We start from the raw sequence: 22,965 nt of genomic DNA, 5'->3' as shown, positions 1-22,965 counted from the left end.
TCCCCGCGGCGGCGCGGCTGACGGGGCAGGGGCGGGCCCGGCGCGGAGGGCGGCTCGGCTCGGCTCGGCTCGGGGCGGCAGCGGGTCCCGCCTCGCCCGGGCGATGCCTGAGCGCGGCGGCGGCGGCGGCGGCGGCGGCAGCGGGGGGGCGGGCGGGTAGCGGCAGCGGGGACGCGGCGCTGCTGCCCTGCCTTTCCCTGCCCGCCGCTGGCCCTTCCCCCGCCCCTCCCCGCTCCGGTGCGCGACTCAGCCGCCGCTCCGGGCAGGGAGGAAGGGCTGGGAGCCGCCTCCCGCTGCCCCCGGCCGCCCCCTCCCCATGCAGCCCGGCCCGCCGCTGGCAGCCCTCCCCGGGGGGATGTTTCTGCGGCCGCTGCCGGGATAACCGGCGCGCCGCCCGCCCCCGCCCCGGACGGAGGATGCTGCCCGCGCCGTGGCGGGTTCCGACTCGGGCAGCAGCGGCCGCGTCCGCCTCCTCGGCTCCGGGCAGCGTCGCCGGGGAGAGATGAGTTCGCGGCACCAGGCGGACTGGATCCCTTACAGGTAGGGGGAGACCCCGGCGGGTGGGGCGGAGGTACCGGGGCTGCCCCTGGGCAGGAGCCGCTGCCCCTCGGGGGTCCCCGCCGGAGCCCGCGGCTCGGTGCTCGGTCGCGGGGCCGGGGCGGCCGGACCCTCCCGGGGCGCGGCGGGGCGGCGGTGGGTCCCGCCGGGGGGAGCGGATCGCGGGCCGGCCCGGGCGGGCGCTCCCCGGAGGGGCACCCGGTCCCGCCTCCCAACTTCGGGCCGGTGCCGCTGCGCGAAGTTCGGGGGCTGCTCTCGAGGCGAGCTGTCAGCCCCGCGGGGAGCGGGCGGAGCGCGGAGCTGTCCTGCCCTGCGGCCCCGGCGGGCGGGCGGAGCGCTGCGCCCTCGGTGGCGGCTGCCGCCCTCGGGCTCGGCCGCGCTGCCCCCGGCGGCGGCGGCGGCTCCGGGAGCGCGGCTGCGGGCGGGCGATGCGCGGGGCGGCCGCGGCCGGCGGTGCCGCCATGGCGGGGAGCGGGATCGCCATGGCAGCGCCCGGCCCGCCGCTGCCATTGGCTCCGCCGTTGCCATAAGCTACGGGAGCCGCGGCACGGGAGCCCCGTGCGTCAGCGGAGCGGCCCCGGTGCGCGGAGCCCCCTGCACCGCCAGCACCCCAGCCAGGGCGTGCAGCGGGAGCACCCGCGGCTGGAACGAGGGAATACTTGGTGTCAGACTTGCCGGACCGAGGGGAAACCGAGCCAAATATTTGTAACAGACCCCTTTCCGAGCCTGCTATCCAGAGTACATTAACATTGTGGGCTAGTTTGTTTGTTTTTATTTATAGTTTTTGTTAAAGTGTCTTTTTCAAGCTGAATTTTTACAGACGGAAATCACGCGGCGTTTAACAAGGCGCTCTGAAAACGACAGAAAGCATGTTTGTTTCATTTGTTTGGTTGTAAGTGAAACAAGGTAGATACAGTAACAAAGGAAACGAGGACAGAGGCTTATGGTGCGGCAGGGGAGGTTTAGGTTGGACACGAGGAAAAAGTTCTTCGCTAAAAGGATGATTGGGTATTGGAATGAGCTGCCCGGGGCGGGGGTGGTGGAATCACGGTCCCTGGAGGTGTTTAAGGAACGACTGGATGTGGCACTCAGTGCCGTGGTCTGGTTAACACGGTAGTATTCAGTCATAGGTTGAACTCGATGATTTCAGCGGTCTTTTCCAACCTAGTTGATTCTGTGATAAACCTTTTATTTTTGTTGTCGGTAGAGAATAATGAAATTAAAAATATGTACAGAGTGCGTTTTTAAAGAAATACAGCTGCTTGAGCAGGTTAGTTTAGTTTGCCACATTCTCAATGACAGTGTTTGTAGCAGAGGTATGCCTGCCACAACAAATGCAACGTGAGCACAAATGCATCACTCCTTAATACAGAGGGGAAAAAAAACCCCAAGACAGCTGCGCAAGTGAAAATCTGCTATTTTGGTATGTGCACATCATAGTTCAAATCAGTAGAAGAATTAGAAAGAAAGAAACATGATTACAATGAATCTGAGAATATTGCCACTCTCTCAGCAATAGCACTTTCAGCCTATGCGTTTTGAAAAGATGTAAGGAATTGGCAATAAGGCTTCAAAAATGACTAGTGGATGCATTCTGATGCAATTTGAAGCCTTGTAATGAGGACAGAAATACCAGAGGAACAGCTGTTCATGGCTCATCCTAGCAGCAGTGGAAGAGTTTTTCTGTTCTCTCACTGTACACAAGGCTCTGCAGAGGCCAATGCCAAAACTTTGCTGAGGGGTTTTATAGCAGTGGTCCCAAAGAAGGAAATAAAACATCTCTACTTCTGCTCAGTGCAGCACAAACAGAGGGAGGCAAAGCAGCAAATCTCAGATAAATACAGATTTAATGATACTCGTATCTTTTCTAATATGATGTTATTCTTGAATGTTAATGATGTGTTTATGGTCAGAAACTGCTGAAGACTGCTTAAAACCAAATGGCAACCAAACCACGGTTCTGCTCTGAAGTGTCTTTATTTAGGCTTCTAGCAGTGTTCTCTCAAGAAGCTGACTTATTTTTCAGTCTTCAGAGGTAATTCTTCATCTAGAGGTATATTGTTGCAAATCTTATTGGACTTGAGTGTGTAAAGCATCCTCCAGGATCCCCTAAACATGCTTGCCTGGGAAGCAGTGATTTGTGAATGCATATGTGACTGAATTTACACATGAAAGCACTGTGTGAGTAAATTAGGTCAAAGTACCATTTCGAGGGAAGGAAATATGCAAGGAGGAGGAGAGACCTGATGTGCACCCCTTGGAACAGATCATCTTCTCTCTGGGAGCAAAATGCCCCGTGCTTATCTGCCCTCTTGCTTCACATTCCTGTTACTGTGGTGAGTTCAGTGGTTGCTGACTCTCAGAGCCTCGAGGAAGGTTCAGCACCTTCTTTGTGGTCTGGGTGGCATGTGACAGCCAAGGGTGTCACTGCTGCTCGTGTGGGGGACAGAGCACGCTGAAGTCTGTAAAGATGTGTCCTTCTAGCAGTGGAACATATGTGCAGCTATATACCTGAATTAACTCAAGCAGAGAAGGATTGTATTTCTGCTAGTAAAATGTCATAATTTTCCTTTGAAGTGAAATGAGCCAGAGGGAGTCAGTTCCACGTGTACAATTCAGTAAGCAATCCACCTGCATGTCCACAACTCACAAACTTACACTTCCCCTTTTAAGGTGCTGAGAACATTTTGAGTGAGTTAACAAAAAATAGTAATAGTAGGCAATTTTTTCAGTGTCAGTGCTAGCTCGTGCTGAGATCAATAAAAGGTTTGTGAGTTTGTGATTTCAGTGTTTTGCCCTTATCTATTTTCATCCTCTCTTAAGTATTCTGCTTTTGACATACTGATAGTCATAAGATGAGATTTCAGTTCGCTAACATTATGAAAAATAGTTAGGAAGCTGTTTTTAAAAAGTAAATATATTGCATTTATTTTTATGGAACACATCATAGAAATTTAAGCACATGATTAAGCACTTACTGAAGCTACACATCAGGTACAATGAGCTAGGAATTCTTTAAATTGTACTCATTTTTAACAATGTCTCTGCTCTTTTATTATAAAGAGTCAAAATAGTTTAGACGCAATTAAAAAAATAATCATTTGCAGTCCATGTAGCTGCCCCCAGCCCAAAAGTGGTTTGCAATGGAAGTTAAGAGTAAGATGTAGCTTCTTGAAGAATTATGTTCTCAAGCACAGTAGTGTTTTCCTTTGGTATCCTTCAGCAGTTTCCAGTAGAAAATACAATGCAGAAGTGTCTGGGAATCATTACAAATTCACAGGAGTTCCGGTTTTTTATTCAAAAGTATGTTTTTGTTTCATATCTTTTTCTTGAACTCATTTTTAATTTATAGCATTTCTTAAATATAACATACTCATTTTTATTTTATGCTGGTGTGTCTTGAATAAGTGAAGACATTCCTCATACTATAAAACTGCAGTCAAATAAAACTGCTGCTAGGTAGGATGAAAGTATCAGTAAACTCAGTTACAGTAAGGCCTCTGTCTCTATTATTTATTCTTATGTTTTCAGCTGCTTCTTTAACAATAAATCTTGATCCTGTAACTATAAAAGCAGCATTTACACAACCAGCTAAACTGTTCCATGAGAAATATCTGAACACCACCAGCTGAACAGCCCAATCCACACAGGAATCAATTTAATACAAGTCCCCAGGGTTCTCTGTGAAGTGTCTGTGTGATGCTTGGTTTGTGTGGATCAACCTGCCATGGCCAGAGGGGACCCCATGAACTGTGCCCTGGGGGGGCTGGCACTTGGCACTGAGGGCACTGAAGGCACTGAAGAGAGCAGATCACACAGCCTGCATTTGCAGTGGCATGATATGTCTTGATATGTGCATGATGGTGGTAATAATGCACATTATTTTTGTTTGTGACAGGATTTATTATGCTCAATTTTTGTAGCTTTCATGAATTTGCTCTGAAGTTTTAAGGCTGTGCTTAGATATTGCAGCTATAAACAGTCACAAGTTATTTACTTGCACAGGGGAGGATTACAGTTGGAAGAAAATTGTGGAGCACAGCTGGGTTGTAAATTCATGAATCATCACAATTAGGGCAGATAAGAAGATTTCTGAAAGTGTGATGTGTAAACAAGTCCTGGAACAAGAAGAGCCTTGAACACCAAGGTATCCCACACTTGTTTCTGAGCATGTTGTTGAGGCAGTGGGATGTTAGAAACCCTGAAGTTTTGGCATTGTGAAGGCAGCAGTGCAGTGGAGGCTCACCTTGCTGCAAGGTGCATCTGTGACTGAGAGCATCCCACTGCAGGCAGGCTCTCTCCCAGCCTCCTGCCGTGGGGAATGGCATGGATAATTCACAAGAGCTGCTTTTTTAAGGAAAAGAGTTCAAAGACTGTGTCTGTCCTCTTCTCTGAAACAGGCTGTCTTGTCTCAGGCTATTCAGTGTATAAAATTAGCCTGGTCATGTGCTTTTAAAACATTTGCGTTAGAGCTCTCCTTTAATGGAACTCTGTGCTCCTGCATGGAGTGCTCCTGCAGAGATCAAAGGTGGTTTGCCCAGCATCAGTGTGAGGGAGATGGCAGAGGCAATTGCTACCCCGAAGCTGGTAGCCTAAATCAACCAGGCAGAAAGGAGAGGTGAGGAAAATAAGTATCCCAGACCCTGGATGTTGGGGGGTGTTGGTTTAAATGGAAATGGGACAAGGCTTAAGGGAGATGAGCTGCAGAGCCGGGTGTGAAACCTCGCTGTGTTGTGCTCTGCAGTGTGCCAGAGATGGATTTAGAAAGGGGCTGAAGGGGCCTTGCCACCCCTTGCATGGGCATTATGACAGTGAGTGATGCACCAGTTGTCCCTGAGCTCTGCCACCCCCCACCACCTTTGTGGTCTCAGCAGCCAGATTGAGATGAAAACTGATTTTTTCACAGGCCAGTGGGTTTCTGGTAGCAACAATCATTTGCAGGTTCCTGGCAGTGACAATCATTTACAAGCCATCTGTGCCAGATTTGGATCACAGCCGGGAAGTGGATATGAAATGTAATGTCTCTCCTCTTGCACCTCCCTGAGTTGGACAGTTTTGATTCTCATGCCTGAGGGTGTTTGGACATTCCCCGGAGTGGCATCTATTTAGACATGCAAGCAGCAGTTTTTCTGGAAGGTGGTACTTTTTATTTAGTAACCAAAAATTGCCATTCTAGAGAGCTGGATTCTTTTCACACTTCCTCCTCATTTTTCTTCCACTCACACTAATGACTTATTTTCTAATTCATGCTTTTCTGTTCTTTCAACTGATGAACAGATTTCTTTTTGCCATTTTTCCCTACATCAAGCTCTTCTTGCCTCTTTTTCTGTTCTCTTCTCTTTCCTACTTCAAGATTATTCACAAAAATAGAATTCTGTCTTGCCAGCTGTATGGTGCCTGCAGAAGATACCCTTCTCTGTAAACATTTGCTATTTAATTTTTATTTTATTGTTTGTAGCTTTTAAAGAAATCCATCCCAACTTCTCATTGTGTTACTTAAGTACTTAGTACATCTGTGAATTTTAAAAGCTGAAATTATTTATTTTGCAGATTATTGAGAATTAATTTCAGTGTTTGCAGTGGTGTATTCAAAGATTAATGCCTTAAGCATGGATATTAAAATTGGTGTTTATTTTGTATCTCACTTACTGTTGAACATTTTGTTCCTGTAGTATGTGAAGGCCAGTCACTGGGACTAGGAATGCCCTTCTTGGTGACAGGTCTGTGTCATGCACAGGGGGTGGCAGGGATGGAAGAACTGTTTTCCCACAGTTTTGCAATCTCTTTTATCTTGATGTAATGTCAGGGTGATGATGATACCAGTAAGTTCTGAACATTCTCAGCTGGGAATGTAACACCTCTTTGGGCCCTGCTGTCATTTACATAATGCTAATAATATGCAGGTATACAGCAAGGCAGCATTCAGGCTGGAAAATTTTCTGTTTAGGAGGCAGGCACAAGAGAGGGGCACAGAATGCAAATGGAAAGCTCAGGGGTTTTTGTTGCTTTCATTTTTGAAGCAAGCATATGATCATTATCTTCTTTGGACTATCTGTTCTTAAGAAAATGGGAAGTTAGGGGATATTGACTTAGAGAAGGAAATGTGCTCTCAGGGAAGGGTGTATTGAGTGTACAAAGGCAACAGTGGGAGAAGGTGGAAAGACTGGAATAATTATTTTGGATGAGTACACATCATAGAAGATGAAACTTTTTTTCCTGACATAGTTATTTTATGCCAGGTTGTTTCATCTACCACTTGATGGCAATGTAATTTTTGTAGTTTATGTAGCTTTTGTAGCTTTGTGACACTTTAAAAGCTCAGTTTGCTCCATAATTAAATTACTTTTTAGACGGTTTTGTATTTTATTCTTTTATGTTAATAAGAAGTGAAATGATATCTTTCCCTTCCCTTTCAGTGATTACAGCAGAAGTATGTTTCATACTTTTGTATTGCTAATAACTTGAGGGATTACATATTTATATATTTTTTATCCCTAAAGAGAAATGGTGACCCAGTTGAAAACACTTCCTCCTTCAGGGTAATGCAGTAGGCCCTAGAGAGCAGAGGACAGTAACTGCTTCTGCCAGGACAAGAACTCTGCAGCTTTGGGTGCTGATTTGGTGCACTGAGACCAGCATCCTTCTCCCTGAAAGCAGGGATGCTGTAGAGACTGAGGCTGCCCTCTGCCATCCGTGCAGTTGTGTGGTCGCTTGCAGGGAGCTGTCACAAAGAGGTGGCACCAGAGCCTTTCTAGTGACTTTAAAGGAGGTTGGATTGGTGCCATCCCCTTCTCTGAGCTCAAGTTTTAGCTGAGCAAATAAGGGCAAGCAGTGTGTAATGCATGAATATGCCAGTGTGCTTGTGAGTGACACACTTATCTTTGTTTCTGACAAAGCAAGTGCCCCAGTCATTCTTTCGTGAAGTTGAGTTCTAGCTTGGATTCTCAGATGTTTATGAAAATTAAGTCTTGAATTGCAAATTTCAGTGGAAACCTCGTGATCCCTGTTGTGATGCATGTTAACACAAGCCTGTGAGTATCATAATTCATGATTATTGTAACTCATTTGACACAGGTAATGAAACCACAGCATGAAGTTTTTAATGGTAATTTCAATTCCAATCACAGTTCTAACTACCGGCAGATGAGATATTACAAGATGAAGAAATTCCTTGATTAGCTGCAAATGATGACTAAGATGGAAATTGTATTTGCAAGTGAAATACAAGTACATTGGTATTTGATCTACAGTTAGGAAAGGGATCTGAAGAGTTCTGTCTTTCAAATTTGGTATCAGTTGGAAAGCAAAATGAAGTTAAAGGCTAGGTATTTGCATTAGTTATTCCTGTTCCACAGCAAGAAGCATAAGGAAAACAGGTCTGTTTTTTTTCAGAGCAGGTTGTTGCTAGCCCATATTACTACAGCAGCATTTTCACTTGGCTGCAGTGACAGCAGCAAATCAAATTACATTGCATCATGTAGCAATTCTCACTTCTGAAAATTTGAGGAAATTATTGAATGCACTGTGGAAATTAAAGAGTAGATAACTTGTCCAGACAATGACTGTTCAGATCAGGTTGAGTGGAAACCGAAAGACTAAGACACATACTGTACCCTGGAATTCATCCCACTATTTTTGGCAGATATAAATCCCAATACTCAAGCTAGGAGTGTGAATTTCCATTAAACAGTGTTTTGCAAACCTAAGGATTGCTTCAAGTTTTCTGTGCTGAAACTTAAGCTCAGTTGTATGGGTGAATAATGCCTCTTTTGGGACACTGCATCTGTAGAGCAATGTTAAATTACTTTAAAGGTGCCTCTACACACCATTGAGTCAGACCTTGATAATTGATTCTTCCAGGTTACTGAATCTTAAATCACTCCACTGGCTATTGCTGCAGATTTAGAAAGTAAAGTGTAAGGTTTTAGAGAAACTTTCAGTGCTTGCCCTAGAATAACATTGACATTGTTTTATTGTCTGTCCTTAAGGCAGAGCTCATGAGCCTCTGTGTGTGGCATGCTGTTACATCTCTGCAATCATAAAATCATTTGGTCAGAAAAGATCTCCAAGATCATCAAGTCCAATCATTTACCCCACATTGCCAAGTCCACCACTAACCCATGTCCCCAAGGGACACACCCACACAGCTTTTAAATACCTCCAGGGATGGTGACACCACCACTTCCCTGGACAGCCTGTTCCAATGCTTGACAGATGTTTCAGTGAAGAAATTTTTCCTCATATCCCATCTAAATCTGACCTGGCACAACTTTGAGGCTGTTTTCTCTCATCCTGTTGCTAATTACTTGGGAGAAGGTGCCAACCCTCACCTGGCTACAGCCTCCGTTCAGGTAATTGTGGAGAGCAGTAAGGTCCCCCCGAGCCTCTTCCAGGCTGAACACCCTCAGCTCCCTCAGCTGCTCCTCACAGGACCTGTGCTCCAGACCCCTCCCCACCTTTTCTGCCCCTCTCTGGACTTGCTCCAGCACCTCAATGTCCTTCCCAAACTGAGGGGCCCAGAACAGGACACAGCACTTGAGGTGTGGCCTCACCATGCCCAGCACAGGGGACAATCCCTGCCCTGCTCCTGCTGGGCACACCATTGTTGATCCAGGCCAGGATGCCACTGGCTGCCTTGGCCACTTGGCTCACGTTCAGCCTGTGTTGCAGCACCCCCAGGTCCTTTTGCACTGCGCAGTTTTCCGGCCACTCCTCCCCCACCCGCAGCACTGCCTGGGGTTGTTGTGGCCCAGGGAGAGGATCTGGCACTTGGCCTTGCTGAACCTCCTGCAGCTGCCCTCAGCCCATCGATCCAGCCTGTCCACATCCCTCTGCTGAGCCTTCATCCCTCCCACCCAGCTTGGTGTCACCTGTGAACTGACTGAGGGAGCCCTCAATCCCCTTTTCCAGATCACTGGTAATGGGCCACATCAGAAATGCACGAGTGATTCACTCCTTCCAGCAATGGCGCAGTTCAGTCTGGCAGGAGCTGGGGACTGCCACATTGAAATTGTTTCCAGTACATGTGTTAGATTGTTCACAGCTAGGAGTTGTTTACAGCTGGGAATCTGCCACAGCACAGTTCACAATGGGCATAAACCTTTTAATGTAGAATTCATTATCTGATCTGAAATAAGAATATTAATTTTTGGCTATTAAAAGGGGACCAGCCACCTATGAGCCACCTAATCTAGGCTTTGGCTTTTCAGAACACTAGGATAATTCTTGGATCTACCAGATATATTAATTAAGAAATACTTTATTAATACCCAGAGAAACTTGGCTATGGTATCAGAACAAAAAGATTATGACATTGCTAGAAGTCTGAGGCATCCTGGAAGATGCCTTTGAAATGTTGCTTATTTCAAATAATGATATACTGTAGTATTCTGGCAGTATTGATGCAGCTTGAAAAATTCTTAATTGCCTCCTTGGGGCTTGAATGTCATTCTCAGATTTTGAAGATCAAGAAAAACCAGCACAGGAGAAATTTAATTGAAATTAAAAGTCCTTCCTAACTTCCTTCCTTCCTTTCCTCTGTCCTTCCTTTCCACCCTTTTTCCTTCCTGTTATTGTTCCTGAGCACCTACTGGTTTTTATTAATTTAATGGTTTTTGCCTTAGGATTTGCAAGATGTAGGTTGTTCTGAGTAGTGTTGGAAGGAAAAAAGTTCTCCTATCCTGTGCACCTTGAGTCAGAGTATTCTGTTGGAAAAAATGTGAAGGTATCTTTGCATAAGATGGAAAGTGAGATAAGCAAGTTCAGGTGTTCAAGTCTCTGCTCTTCGTTTCATTCTTTAGAAAGGTATTTCTAATACCTCAGATGAGGGTCTGGATTTTCAGGTCATTTGTTGGTGTGTGCTGGGCCTGTCTCCCCAAAATTTTGGTCTGAAACTGTGGAGGTCATTAAGTTTATAAATTAGCATTCTTTTACAAAGACTTCTGGTAAAAGAATCCAGTGGACTCTAGACTTAGAAGAAAATATTTTAAAGCTTAGGAAATTAATTTTCCTTACAATAGCTGTAGTTTCTGAAAGCTGTCCTTTCATTGATATGGTATCAAATAGTGTAAGGTATAACCAAATTGAAGGAGATAGGAAGGCAACTGGGAGCTCACTGGGAATGACTATCATGTTTATTGCTTGTTGTATTCTGTTAAAATAGAAAGGTTATGAAACAGGAGGTTTTAAAGCCACACAGAATAGCTGTATTTTATCTTTAGGCCTTTCAAAGGATGGGATAATGTGAACCTGTCTATTGCTGGATTTTCAGGAATGCTCAGATTCTGTTGAAAATACTTAATGTGGTGGAATGAGAAGGGAGGAGGAGAAGGACTATTGTGCTGCCTATTCAAAATGAGAAACAGCATGTAACAGTGTAGTTTTTATGTGTTCTTTGGCAAAAACAACTAATTTTCTTCTGAAAAAGCTTATTCTGAAAAAAAAATAAAATGTAAGATACATTAGAGGCACAGAGATTTTCACTGCATTGTGTGATGGACTGTAAATATGCCCAGTTGACATTGTGAAGCATCCTCCAAGTCAGTGTCTGTGTGTTGGGGTGAAAATTCAGCCCAAAGGGTTTTAGTTTACAGCCAGCTCTGCAATATTGCATTTGCTGTGGTCTTGGATGAACAATGCCAAACATGAGCACATATTGCAATAAAGAGTGAACAGAAGGTTATTGTTCTGTATGGTTTTCTTTTCACTTTGTACTTGATGACATCTGTCTTGTTGCTAATTTTTCATGACATGGCTATGATACTGTTTCTGTTTTTTATTTTCATACCATTAGAATAGGTCTATAACTAACAGTGATCAAATCATTATTAATAAATCCCTGAGTTATTTACTTTGGGAAGTGAAGGCATCTGTTTTCTTTTTACACCATTGAATGCCTGCCTCTGTTTCCTAATGATACTCAATACTTAAGAACACTTGTTTTCCTTGTTTCTGTGGTTCTTTCCTTTTTTGTGTGTGTCCTCTGTACCTGGCTGATGTTGATTTTGGGAGAGCAGTTGATGTGCTGCTGGGAGAGTGCCTGGACATAGTGTGGCTTGTGCTAAATTTGTCAGTCAGTGGCAGTATTTTGTATAATCTTCCAGCTCTTCTTAAATTAAATCTTTTAATAATCACAAAGCAGATAAATATTTGAGCAGGATTCCAAGTCCCTGCTGCCATCCAAGAGCTGTCAGCAGCAGTCTTTCTGAAGTAGATTCCAAACTCGGGAGGAGGTCCTTCTGTCACCAGGTGGGAGAGGGGAGAGCAGAAGAGTTTCCTGGACAGCAGCCTGGTTTGCCAGCACACAGAGCTTCAGAAGGGTGGGTGAGCAGTCTCTGGTCACTGCTGTGGGCTGGCAGTCTGGACAGACACCCTGTGCACTCCCCAGTGTGACACCAGTGAAGATAAAAGAGTGTGCACTGGTAGTGTGCAACGCCATCCCACAATGGTAAACACATTTGGAGGCTCTCATACAGGAAGCTGTTCCTGTCTTATAAATTTCTAGCTTGCTTGTGCCAGCCAGCTTTCTTTCTGTAATTCTGCTGAATCTCCTCACCTTGTTCCAGTTTTGGTAGGTCCTGAGTGAGCAAGAAAATGGAGCCCTCTGAGTCTGACAGAATGAAGCTGAGTGACATTCTGTGGATGCTCCTTCAGGCTGAAATGGCTCACCTCGTATCTTGCAATAAACACAAACTCATGGGTTGTGCACTGAAGGATTAGAGCTATGAAAAATGTGCAAATAACAGTGATCACATGCTGCATCAATTAGACCTTCTGTGCAGTGGGCAATTAGTGTTTCATAAAGAAAGCAGAAGCTACACAGTCATATGTATTTATCAGAGAGGAGAAGAAAACATCTGCTGGTGTATGTTTTGATTAGACCCAAAGGGGAATCTCAGCTTCACTCCTTTTTAATGGTCCAATAGCTAAAATCATTCTTTCTGCCTTACTTAAATGCATTTGGAAATAGCTTCCCAGAGTGCCTGAAGTGGTTTAATTACATCTGACATGGTTAGAAGAGGTCTCCAGCTTTGTGTGACTGAGCTTCCTCTAGCTGAGAGGATGCGTGCTCGCTGATTACACCTTTGGTTGTCTCCTTTGCCTGGCTTGCTCCTGGTGATTTACAGCGTGGCTGTGGCTCAAGAGCTCAGTGGGACAGGTCCCTTGGTGTGCTGGATGCCCCTTGGCACTGTGCTGGAGTGCACTGCCAGGCTTGTGTCTCACTGCCTCGTGTCCTGCTTGGTGTGGAACTCCGTGAGAACTTGCAAAGACAGAAATGTATTACCCCTGTGTGACTGATAGGGACCCTGCACATACAGAAATGTGGGTTTTCCAGGATGAAAACTCAGCAGCAAGGTTGGGGAAGGAATTATATTCCTTTATCTTCCACCCTTCCTTCCCCCAAATATGATTCTCTTTTTTATTTCACTTTTATTGCTCTTTGTCAAATCCAAAGTGGGACGTGAGAGCTATGCATTAAAAAAATGAGCCCAGTCAATTTTCTTCACAATATGTTGATGGTGGAAGGAATCTTCTTATATATATCTGTAAGAAATGGCTCTAGGATCCATATGAAGACTAGGATCCCTGCATTTTAGAAAGCAGAATTCCTATAGGTGTCCTTTATAATGTTCCCTATGTGGATTCTCATTGCTCAAGTCATATTATGGAGCTGAGCCCCAAAACGTTCTCTTACAGAGAGACTGTTTAAAGCCTTTGCCTCTATCCAGCCACCAGCTTCATTATGAAATATGTTGCATTTAGAAATATTAACAGTCTTTCATTTTAGTTGAAATTAATCAGCTGAAGAAATTATTATAGGTATTATGAATGCATAAATCTTTCTTCATTGCAAAACCAGGCAGGACCCCCTCATTATATGAATTGTCAGTGAAGGAATTTGAAGTTTGAGTACTCTGGTCTAGTTTTATTTTACACGACCCACAGAAATGAGAATTCTTCCTGAAACTTCCAGAGGTTCCCTGCCTTCTACAAAATGTGACATTAACATAGGTGTTTCATGAGAGATAGATAACTTTAATCCTTCTCTGAGAAAGACCCAAATATTTTAAATTTAATTTTAGTTGTATGGTATGATCTGCTTCCTGTTCTAGGAAATCAGCAACCAAGCTGATAATCACATATTTCTGTTCACATTTTACCCTTTTAAACTGAAAATATTTCATAGGAGGGAAGTAGCAGGCTTACAGGTGTGTCCAGAGACAAGGCTGCACATCAGTCCCCAGTGGAGATTCCTTTTGCTGTAGTTGTTGCTAACAGGCATTCTACCAGGTGAAGTGGAATAATTAAAATGGCAACTTCAGCCAGGTATTAAAAAGATGAAAAAGGTGGTGGAAGCCCTTTCCTGTAATGGTTTGCTATGGATGCCGCAGCACCTGGACAGCTCTTTGTTCAATGAAAATGTGTTACATCTCATTCTGCCAGCCTTTGCTTTGCAAGTTAAACACAAGACAGCCTCCTGGCAAGTAGGCTTGTATGTTTTTGCTGTGCCTTTCATATCCACAAAAGGTGTTGGTAAACTTTTCAGTGCAGTTTGTCAACACAACCTTTCTTTAGCAGTTAATCTGATCTACTTCAGCTGTGATCTGCTTAGTTACGTTTTTAAATGGCACACGGGAGCAAATTAGATTAGGCTTGTTTTCTTTGTTGAAAAATGGAAAGTACAAAATCCAAGACCTGTAATATCTTGAATTACCTCAGGACCTGTTTCTGTCACGCTTAAACAAATCTGCCACAAGAGCATGGCTGCATCAGTGGTAGCTCTCTAAAGCTGTGCTGGTTTAGAAATCAGAAATTGAAGTGCATTTAAACAGATTTGTTTTTTATTTTATGATCAAAACATTTGGGCTAGGAAACAATTTGTACTTTTTCTGAATACATGAAGAGTGGCATTTGTTAAATTCTACATTCTGGTTATTCTTTCTATCTTGAAGCTTTTTTATTAAGTTGCAACCACATAGGAGGCAATCATTGTCACAATATAATTGCATATTGGAGATTTGTGTAAGCTCCATACCTTGAATCCACAAGTTGGAGTTCAAAGTGATACTATAGTTCATCTTCCTTTAAAAAAAAAGGAAGGGAATAACACAAAATCACCCCCAAAAGTATCCAAACCCAGTGATACCCAATTATGCTCAAACATTTGAATTATGTTTTAAAGAGGAGAATTTGTCTGTTCTATGCAGTGTGAGAGTCAGTTGGTTTTTCCTATGTTATTTCTTATCCCTGTCTTTGTGTGGGTTGATAACATGCCTGAATCTTAGAGAAAGAAGAAGAAAAAGACAAGGAAAACAGATTTTGTGTTAATTGGTAAGTGAACTGCAGTATCTGTATCTAGCATGAAAGCAGCCATTGGAATTGCAGATTTGGCTACCCATTTTGTTTCTAGGAGCTGACAAATGTACAATTTGCAATCCTATGTAATTATGAGCTGATTCTAGAGTACTGTAATTTCTACCAGTATCTAGAAGTATATAATTTGAGCATAAAGTTTTGGTAGAGAATGTGCAGGGATTAGTGACACAACCTTAATGAGAATTACACAGCTTAATTCCTTGGATATGATGCTGGTATTGTGTCCTTTATTTATTTTGAGAGGTCATGTTAAACTGAAAATCTGTAGCAGTACATGAACAGCAAAGGATACTTATGGCTTTGTGTGAGATCAGTTTATAGAACATGGTACCCCTTTTGCTTAGCCACTGGCACGTGGTGAGGGAAAAAATGGGTGCTTAACTTAAGTAAAAACAGTTTAAAAAATAGTAGATTGAATAGATGCTGAAGTATTTTTGATCTAGTTCTTTTGGATATTTTGTTACAGTCACAAATGACAGCTGCTTGCCAGTTTAAGAAAAACAAATACTTGGAACTGACACAGCTTTTTAAATCTAATTATTTTATGTGTGCTTTGTTTCAAAGACTAGGTTATTCTTTTTGCATGTAATATATTTGTGCAAATCTTAGGAGTTTTCAAAACAACAATAAAAAGCATCTTAGTGTCTTCTTTGTTTTTTTTTTTTTATTCCTCCTTGGTTACTGTTTGATGGCACTGTGAATATTTGACAAGCAGTTTAGAAAGCAAAGATAAAAATGAATGATTGTTTTATCAGCCATTTATTCTGGTGTTTAACATTCTGTGTGCTATAAGTTTTATTGTGCAAACACTTAGCCATTTGAGCAGGTCTAGATGGCAATATTTATGTCCAGCATTAATAAGTTATGTTAGTTCAGGATCAGAACCCTAAAAATTAGGTGGTGTGCATATATCAGACCCTATTTTCAGTCAGATTCAAATGAAGTGAAAATGATTTTCCAGAGTCTGAAATGCCTTGCCTGAGGGACTGACTTTGCTCTCAAGCTGTACCACACAGACTGTTCATGTGACAGCCTTTTAAAGCCCAGAACAATAATTTGAAAAAGGTGGTTGCAGTTAGAAATATGAATTAGTTGGGTCATGATCATTAGCTGTTAATTTTTCAGTAATTTGGTAACTGTATCAGCTATAAGCTGCATACGGCAGAGGAGGTTTTCAGGTGGAGACCCAAGATTTTTGGGGACACAGATTCCATGTTCTCTGAAGCTGTGAGTCTGGATGCTAGCTTGACTCCTCTGCCACAGCCTTTCTCATAATTCTCAATTCTTGCTGGCAGCACACATTTTTGCATTTTGTATACATCTCATAGAGCAAAATTGTATGTCCTGAAAGGAATTGCTCTATCAATTAACTGCCCAACGCTGAAAGAATCCAGATGTGAGTCATACCAGTTAATGATGATAATTTTCCAGACTGTATTAAAAAAAAAAGTAGTAGTTTTCCAGTTTTTCTTTTATGTGTATATATATACACACACACATATATCTATGCAGATATAGTTAAACATGAGGAAATAATGTTTCGTCTGGTTCCTGTTGAGACATCAAGCTGGATAGAGCAGATGATGTATCACTTTTCTCAAGTTATCTCACTTCTTAATAATGAAATGCTTTTAAAATATTTTTCCATTTATACATCACTGTAGCAAGGCATTTCACTTAGCTTTTTGCAACACCACACAATGTACTATGAAGTGTTTTCACTTAGCTTTTTGTAGCACCACACAATGTACTGTGAAGTGTTGAGAGAATAATCCTGAGTAATTATTAGACTAAGTGATAATTTCATTGGAGGCAGTTAAAGAGAACCAGATGAAGATGATTGTCAGATGTAACAAAAATTGTCACAGAGTAGTCAAAAAGAAGTATAGTTGGGATTTTGATAATTCATAATGAAAATGGAACTAAAAATGCCGCAACAACATATACCTGACCTGTTTTAAATTTCACTAATTTATTTTAAATACTTAAAGCTGATGTGCTAAGCTAGGTGTATAAATTCAAATCAGTGAGCATAGTTAATGTTTATGAAAAACAAAGATGATTGAATTTTGTGCAATGTACATATCTTAGTATGCTACAAAAAGAGGTGTGTTGCATAAGAATACTGAGACTGTTACTTGATGTGACACTTCCAAGTACTTGTAAATGTAGTGAGATCATTTTGCCATTAAAAGGGCTATTTTCTTCAATTTGAAACAGAAAAGGCATGCCAGTATATGTGGAGTTAAAGTATAGCCGCAGTAAGTAAATATGGGTTGAAGGGGTAAGTTAGGTTTTTCCCTGAATGCATCAAAAAGTAAGAAGTTTTTTTTTTCCTATTACAACCTATGGCATGTGATTCTGTATAGTATCATCCCATGTTATGTTGTTTCCCCTCCTGTTTATTTTCTCTCTGCAGTTGTTTTTACTAGAGAAAGCAAACTCCCTTGGCTGGGAGTTACACACAGATGTGGAGAAAAATATTTAATGTAACAAAAGGAAAGAAAAGCTGAAATGTGTTCAATGATGTTGGAAGGGGCCTTTAAAGGACACATTGGAAAACCGAGCTAGAAAATTGGCTTTCCCTGTACACAAACAAGGTGGGTTCACAGCTGCAGCAAACTCTGACTGTGTTGTAAAGTTTTTCTGCTGCTTCTTGGGTCTTGAGACTAGATTCTATTTACCACACTTGGTTGCACACAGAAGCAAAGGAAAGGGATTAGCTCAGTTTTGAAATGGAGAACAATGCTCTTCAGGTTGTTTACTCACAGGATCATCTTCACAGAAGGAACTGATAAATTGGAAGATTAAATATGTAACTTGTTTTGAAATTATCTTTGAATGCCATAGACATCACCAGAACTGAATACTTATGTCTCACTAAAGGGGAGGAAAATCACCATCCCAGCCTTATTATTACTATGGTTTTCTAAGATTTATTAAAATCTGAGAAAGAGTCTCTTTCTGTGCAGGCACTGTGTATGCACACTGTGAAAATAATCCTCTGTCTTCAGGAGTTCATAATTAAAAATCCCAGCCTGGAGGGATTTATACATATGCATCTTTATGCATGTGAAGTTAGTGGCACCATTCTCATGAGATTCAATTCATGGTTTTGGGGATTCAGGGCCCAGGAATAAGGATCAGGCTGTATGGAATACCTCATCTGCATAGAGTGCTGTTAGAAGCAATGACTTCGTTTTCATTGTAGGGAACAAAATAGAGGCCAAATGGTGTTTGCTACTTTTGACAGCCATCAACATCTTGCCAGTCTTGAAATCCCTATCCATGTACTTAGGCACCAGGATCTGAGAAACTCATTTTCTTCTGAAAATACTGTCCAGAATTGTCAATATTTGCTACTAGTGTAGATGGTAATACAGAGAAAGAACTCAAACCAAAATGAAAAATCTGCTTTCCTCAGTTCTAGCAAAAGAGTACTAGGTTGGATTATAAAGATAGTATGTGTGGGGGGGAAAGTGACAAAATATTTTGTTTCACGGTTAGTATTTATCATGAAATGACATGTCTTCCCTTAGAAACTGTATTCCATAGAAACTGTAAAACCACCTGTAAAAAGGAAAAGGGAGCTTAGCTGTTTCAGTTCACTAGCATCTATCAGAGTTACAATTCTTGCTGAATTTTTGTTCAGTTTTGATTGTTAGAGCAGCAAAGGTAAGCTAGGTAATCTCTTTCACCTTCATGTTTTCAATAAGTGGATAGCTTAATTTTACTATTGCTTTAAAAACTCAGTAAATACAACTCCATCTTTTTCCTAAACACATGCACAGGCAGTAGCACCCGTTAATACTTTGCTGCATTAGTGAATTACCTCAAATCTAATCCATTTCAGCAGCAGCATGTTTGATCTATATATCCATGCCTGTGTTTGCATGCCTGCTGCAGGGAGAAGCCTCACTGAACACCTGCCGCAGTGACCCTGTCGTTGGCATCAGTGTTTTGTTTGTTAAACACTTCACCATTAGGCTATTATTTTAAAGGCCAGCATTGTTTCTAGGTTAATTACTGTACCTGTGAGGCTTCATTCTTGCTTCACAAAGGTGTTTCCAAGAGGGGTTAAGGCTTGTTTGTTACTCTCCTTTTACAGGTGTCTTGGAAGGTTGGACTGTGATGTACAATAGGCTCAGTGGCTGCCAACTGGACAGAGCCATGTTTCATAGAACAGGTAGAGGACAGGGAGGGAAGGGAGCCAGAAGTTATCCTGTGCAGGTTTTCTCTTCATCACAGTGGCTCACAGTGTTTTCCACATCAAAAAAGCAGAGATCTGATCTGGGTGACACCTTTTACCTGGTCAGCAGTAATGGGATGGGAGAATCATTGTGGTCCAGGCAGGGAACTCTTGTTCTGCAGTGTATGTATGTGTAAGTGCTGTCTCCTTATCCAGACAATACTTTACCCTAGTTTCTGCTTATTTAATGTACTGTTTGTTGTGGTTGGGTGCTTTGTACATTAAGGGGTTTGGTTTGTTTGTGCATATATTTTACTGTTCTAACAGCTGAGATTGGCTGGGTTTGGGTACTGAGAGAGAAACCTGGCTGCTCGGGCTGGATCTTTCCAGTGCTGGCAGCGATGTGTTTTCGATAAAGGCACTTCCTGAAAGTCATGTCATTTGTCATCTGGATCCATCTGCATTGCAGGTACTGTATCTCCAGGTCACAGTGGGGTTTTTTTTTCTTTCACAATTTGCTTCTGTGCAGGTACTTCTCGTCAAACTACTTTAAATACAATTTTAGCATAGATCACCCAAAGGCTATTGTGTTTTACTGCTCCATCATTCATGTTTATTAAATTCACCTGTCTCTTTTGGGACATAGATTCCTTCTCTTACGTTTTGTTCAGAGTTTGTGTGTGTTGAGGAAGGGTGAGAAATAACCCAGCTCTTGCAGTAGGTGATATTTTCATTACCTGCATTTTACTGCCATATGCTATCTTGTTCAGTTCTGTGTAATTGCAGAGAATGAGTCTGTACAAATATTAGTTCAACTGATCTTTCCAGGGCAGTAGTGGCAGCCCTGTAGTTCAGTTATTTAAAACATGCAATGTGCTGTAGGGAATAGTTTTGCTTTTCATCTCACTAGATCTTTTCCTGGCTGCTTATCATCCTCACTGAAAGCTGTCAGCCCAGGCATTTCAGGTCCTAAACTGTAGTTTCTTTTCTTTCTGTGACTGCATTTTTATTCTGATTTTACTCAAAGCTGGATCTCATTACTTCAAAGCATATCTGAAATATCTGCAGAACTCCTGTTTTTCCCTTCAGCACTGAGAGTCTGTTGGGTCATTTGCTCAGTGAATGGTCAGTGTTAGTTTTAATATATCCTGTAATACATCTGCATCTAAAAATGTATTTTACCTGACTCTGACCCAGCTGCAGGACCTTGCTCTTGGCCTTGTTTAACTTCATGAGGTTCATACAGCCCTACCTCTCCAGCCTGTCAGAGTCCCTCAGGATGGCATCCCTTCCCTCCAGCGTGTCACACACCACACAGCTTGGTGGTGTTGGCAGATTTACTGAAGGTGTCCTTGATCCCACTGTCCATGTCAGAACAGCTGCACTAGTCCCAGTACTGACCCTGGGAATGTCCCTGCAGGCTGGTCTCCACCTGGACACCAAACCATTGACCATGACTCTTTGACATTCACCACGAGTGTGACCATCAAGCCAGTTCCTCATCCATGAGGGCTTTATCTGTTAAATCCATGCCACTGCAGTTTAGAGACAAGGGTGTTGTGCAAGACTGTGTCAAATGCTTTGCAAAAGCTCAGGAAGATGATGTCTGTGTCTCTTCCCTCATCCACCAGTGCTGCAGCCCTGTCACAGCTGGCCACCAGATATTTCAGGCATGATCTGCCCTTGCTGTTGCTATGTTTGCTGTCACCAACCATCTCCTCATTTTCCATGTGCCTGAGTTCCATAGGACCTTCCCTGGACTGCCACATCTCAAGTATGATGTGTGGTGGTTTAGCTACTCCTTCTGACAATTCTCTCAGGACTGAGGATGCATCTCATCTGGTGCTGTGGACTCCTGCACCTCTAGCTGCCTGAGGTGGTCTCAAACCTGGCTTTATCCTGTGGAGAGCAGTTCTTCATTCCCCTGGCCCCTGCATTTCCCTTCTGCACTCAGCCTCTGTGCCTGGAGCACTTGCTGGTGAAGTCTGAGTCAAAGAAGTCTCTGAGTACCTCAGCCCTCTCCATGTCCCAGGTAACCAGGTCTCCCATTTCCTTCTGGAGAGGGCACATGTTTTCCCTCATCTTCTTTACTCAGCAGTGTACTTACAGAAGCTTGTGTTGCTGTCCTTGACATCTCTGGCCAGATTTAATTCTATCAGGGCTTTAGCTTTCCCAACCTGATCTCTGGCAATTGTGTGGCCATGCTGAGGATTTGGCTGGAGTTAATCTTAACAATTATCTACATGGAATTAAGGAAAAAAAATATGAACGTGTTCCTGTTGTTACATTTGCTCTCAGTTAATCTGCAGCACTGTTGCCAGACATAATGAGTGTCATAAATCTTAATGTACAAAGGACATTTAGATAAACCTTACTGGAGCAAATAGTACCAACAACCTTTCAGGAAGGTCTCATTAATTTGCTGATTTTTAAACTAGTTTGCCATCCAGGATTTGAGAAGAAAATAATGTGTTTGGTTCTGTAATTATTTGTGTAACTGCAAATGCAGTCTGCTATCAGCCATCTGCCCTGCAGGCATTACTTTCAGTGCCATTTGGATCATCAGCACAGTGTATGATCCTCTGCATCTTCTGTTGTATGGCTGGCTTGGTGCTGATACTTCTTTCACAAATCTGTTTCATGTTTCTGCCTTTTTTTCCTTATCCTTTTCCTTATTATTTTCAGTCTTTTTAGGGGTCTTCTGCACAGGCAGAAGAGGTGATGCCGTACTCCTGGACTGGCATGCTTTTATTTATTATGTGAGAGTCACAGTGAAATACTTTATTCCTCTGAAGCTTTGCCTAAAGAAATGCAATTTCCATTACTCCAGGAGTTCCTGGTATCTGTAGTTTCCTGGTCAGTTCAGTGGTGACTGAGAGGTGGCCTGTAAGGGTAGGTTGTTGCCCTCTCTACCCTCTGAATGTGGCATAGGAGGAATCCAAGTACTGTTGTTGCTGATCTTTGCAGTAGAAGGGCAAAATAATATTCAATGTCCTTGGGTTGCTCCTCAATATCCAGACTTCTGCTGGTTTAGGTGACCCAGCAAAGCAGTCACTCATTTTACTGTAAAGAGAGGGCTGCAGGTTTTACTGTAAATCAGATGACTGAGCAGCTGCTTTAGGGTCAGAAAGCCTTGATGATTCCTAGCATGAGGAGAGCCCTTTCAGAGTGCTTTATCTCATTTGTAAGTCTTTGATTAGCCTATGTGCCTGATACAATAATGTTCTCCCAAGTGGCTTCTGGTGTGCTCAGTTTGTGGGCCAGCAGATCTTGTTTTATGTGGGGTCTTGCAGGTGTGGGGATTTGCAGGTGTTGACATTTCTGCTGACTTCACTGCTTGGGAGTTGGTTGAATTTCCCTTGTTTGAAGACCCTAAATGTGTGCCATTCCCCCCAGAGCATGAGTTCAGCCTGCAGGTCCCTAACCCCATTAATGGCATTTACAGCAGCATTTCATCAGTGCTGCAGGAAAGCTCATTCTTAAGGACTTAACAGTAACATTATTGAGAGCAGTTGGGCTTTATGGAACTGCAGAGACTTTACAGAGATTAAGAGAAGTGTAATTGGGTGAATATGACAGATGGTATCCAGTCAGATAAGTGCTACCTCTTTACAGGAATTTTATTTCCTGTTTTTGGAGACTGTAATATTCAAATGGCACATTACACCCATTCTTGTTCTTTTGAGTGTGTTGTGCTCTTAAGGATCCCATAACCTTTTTGTCTTGACACAGCAACATAGCAGCTTTCTTCACAGCAGGAGTGCATGGAAAAGATCTGAGTGATCTTGAATATTAGTCTGGTATGGTGTATTTTTTTTCTTTCTATCTGGTTTGATCATCTA

At 42.8% G+C, this 22,965-nt stretch overlaps 1 protein-coding gene across 7 annotated transcripts in view; it reads left to right on the top strand.

The window, feature by feature from the left end:
• Nucleotides 1–313: 313 nt before the first annotated feature.
• TUB (TUB bipartite transcription factor) overlaps nt 314–22,965 on the top strand; it is a 74,124-nt gene continuing 51,472 nt past the window's right edge. For all 7 annotated transcript variants that reach the window (XM_059473700.1, XM_059473699.1, XM_059473698.1 and 4 more), the window contains exon 1: nt 314–540. In XM_059473700.1, coding sequence (XP_059329683.1) covers nt 503–540 — 38 coding nt within the window. In that variant the 5' untranslated portion in view covers nt 314–502. The remainder of the gene's footprint in view (nt 541–22,965) is intronic.

Source organism: Ammospiza nelsoni, chromosome 6, assembly GCF_027579445.1.
Source record: "Ammospiza nelsoni isolate bAmmNel1 chromosome 6, bAmmNel1.pri, whole genome shotgun sequence".
Taxonomy (NCBI): domain Eukaryota; kingdom Metazoa; phylum Chordata; class Aves; order Passeriformes; family Passerellidae; genus Ammospiza; species Ammospiza nelsoni.
Note: the sequence above shows the minus strand (reverse complement) of the source record. Positions and strands in the feature narration are given on the sequence as shown.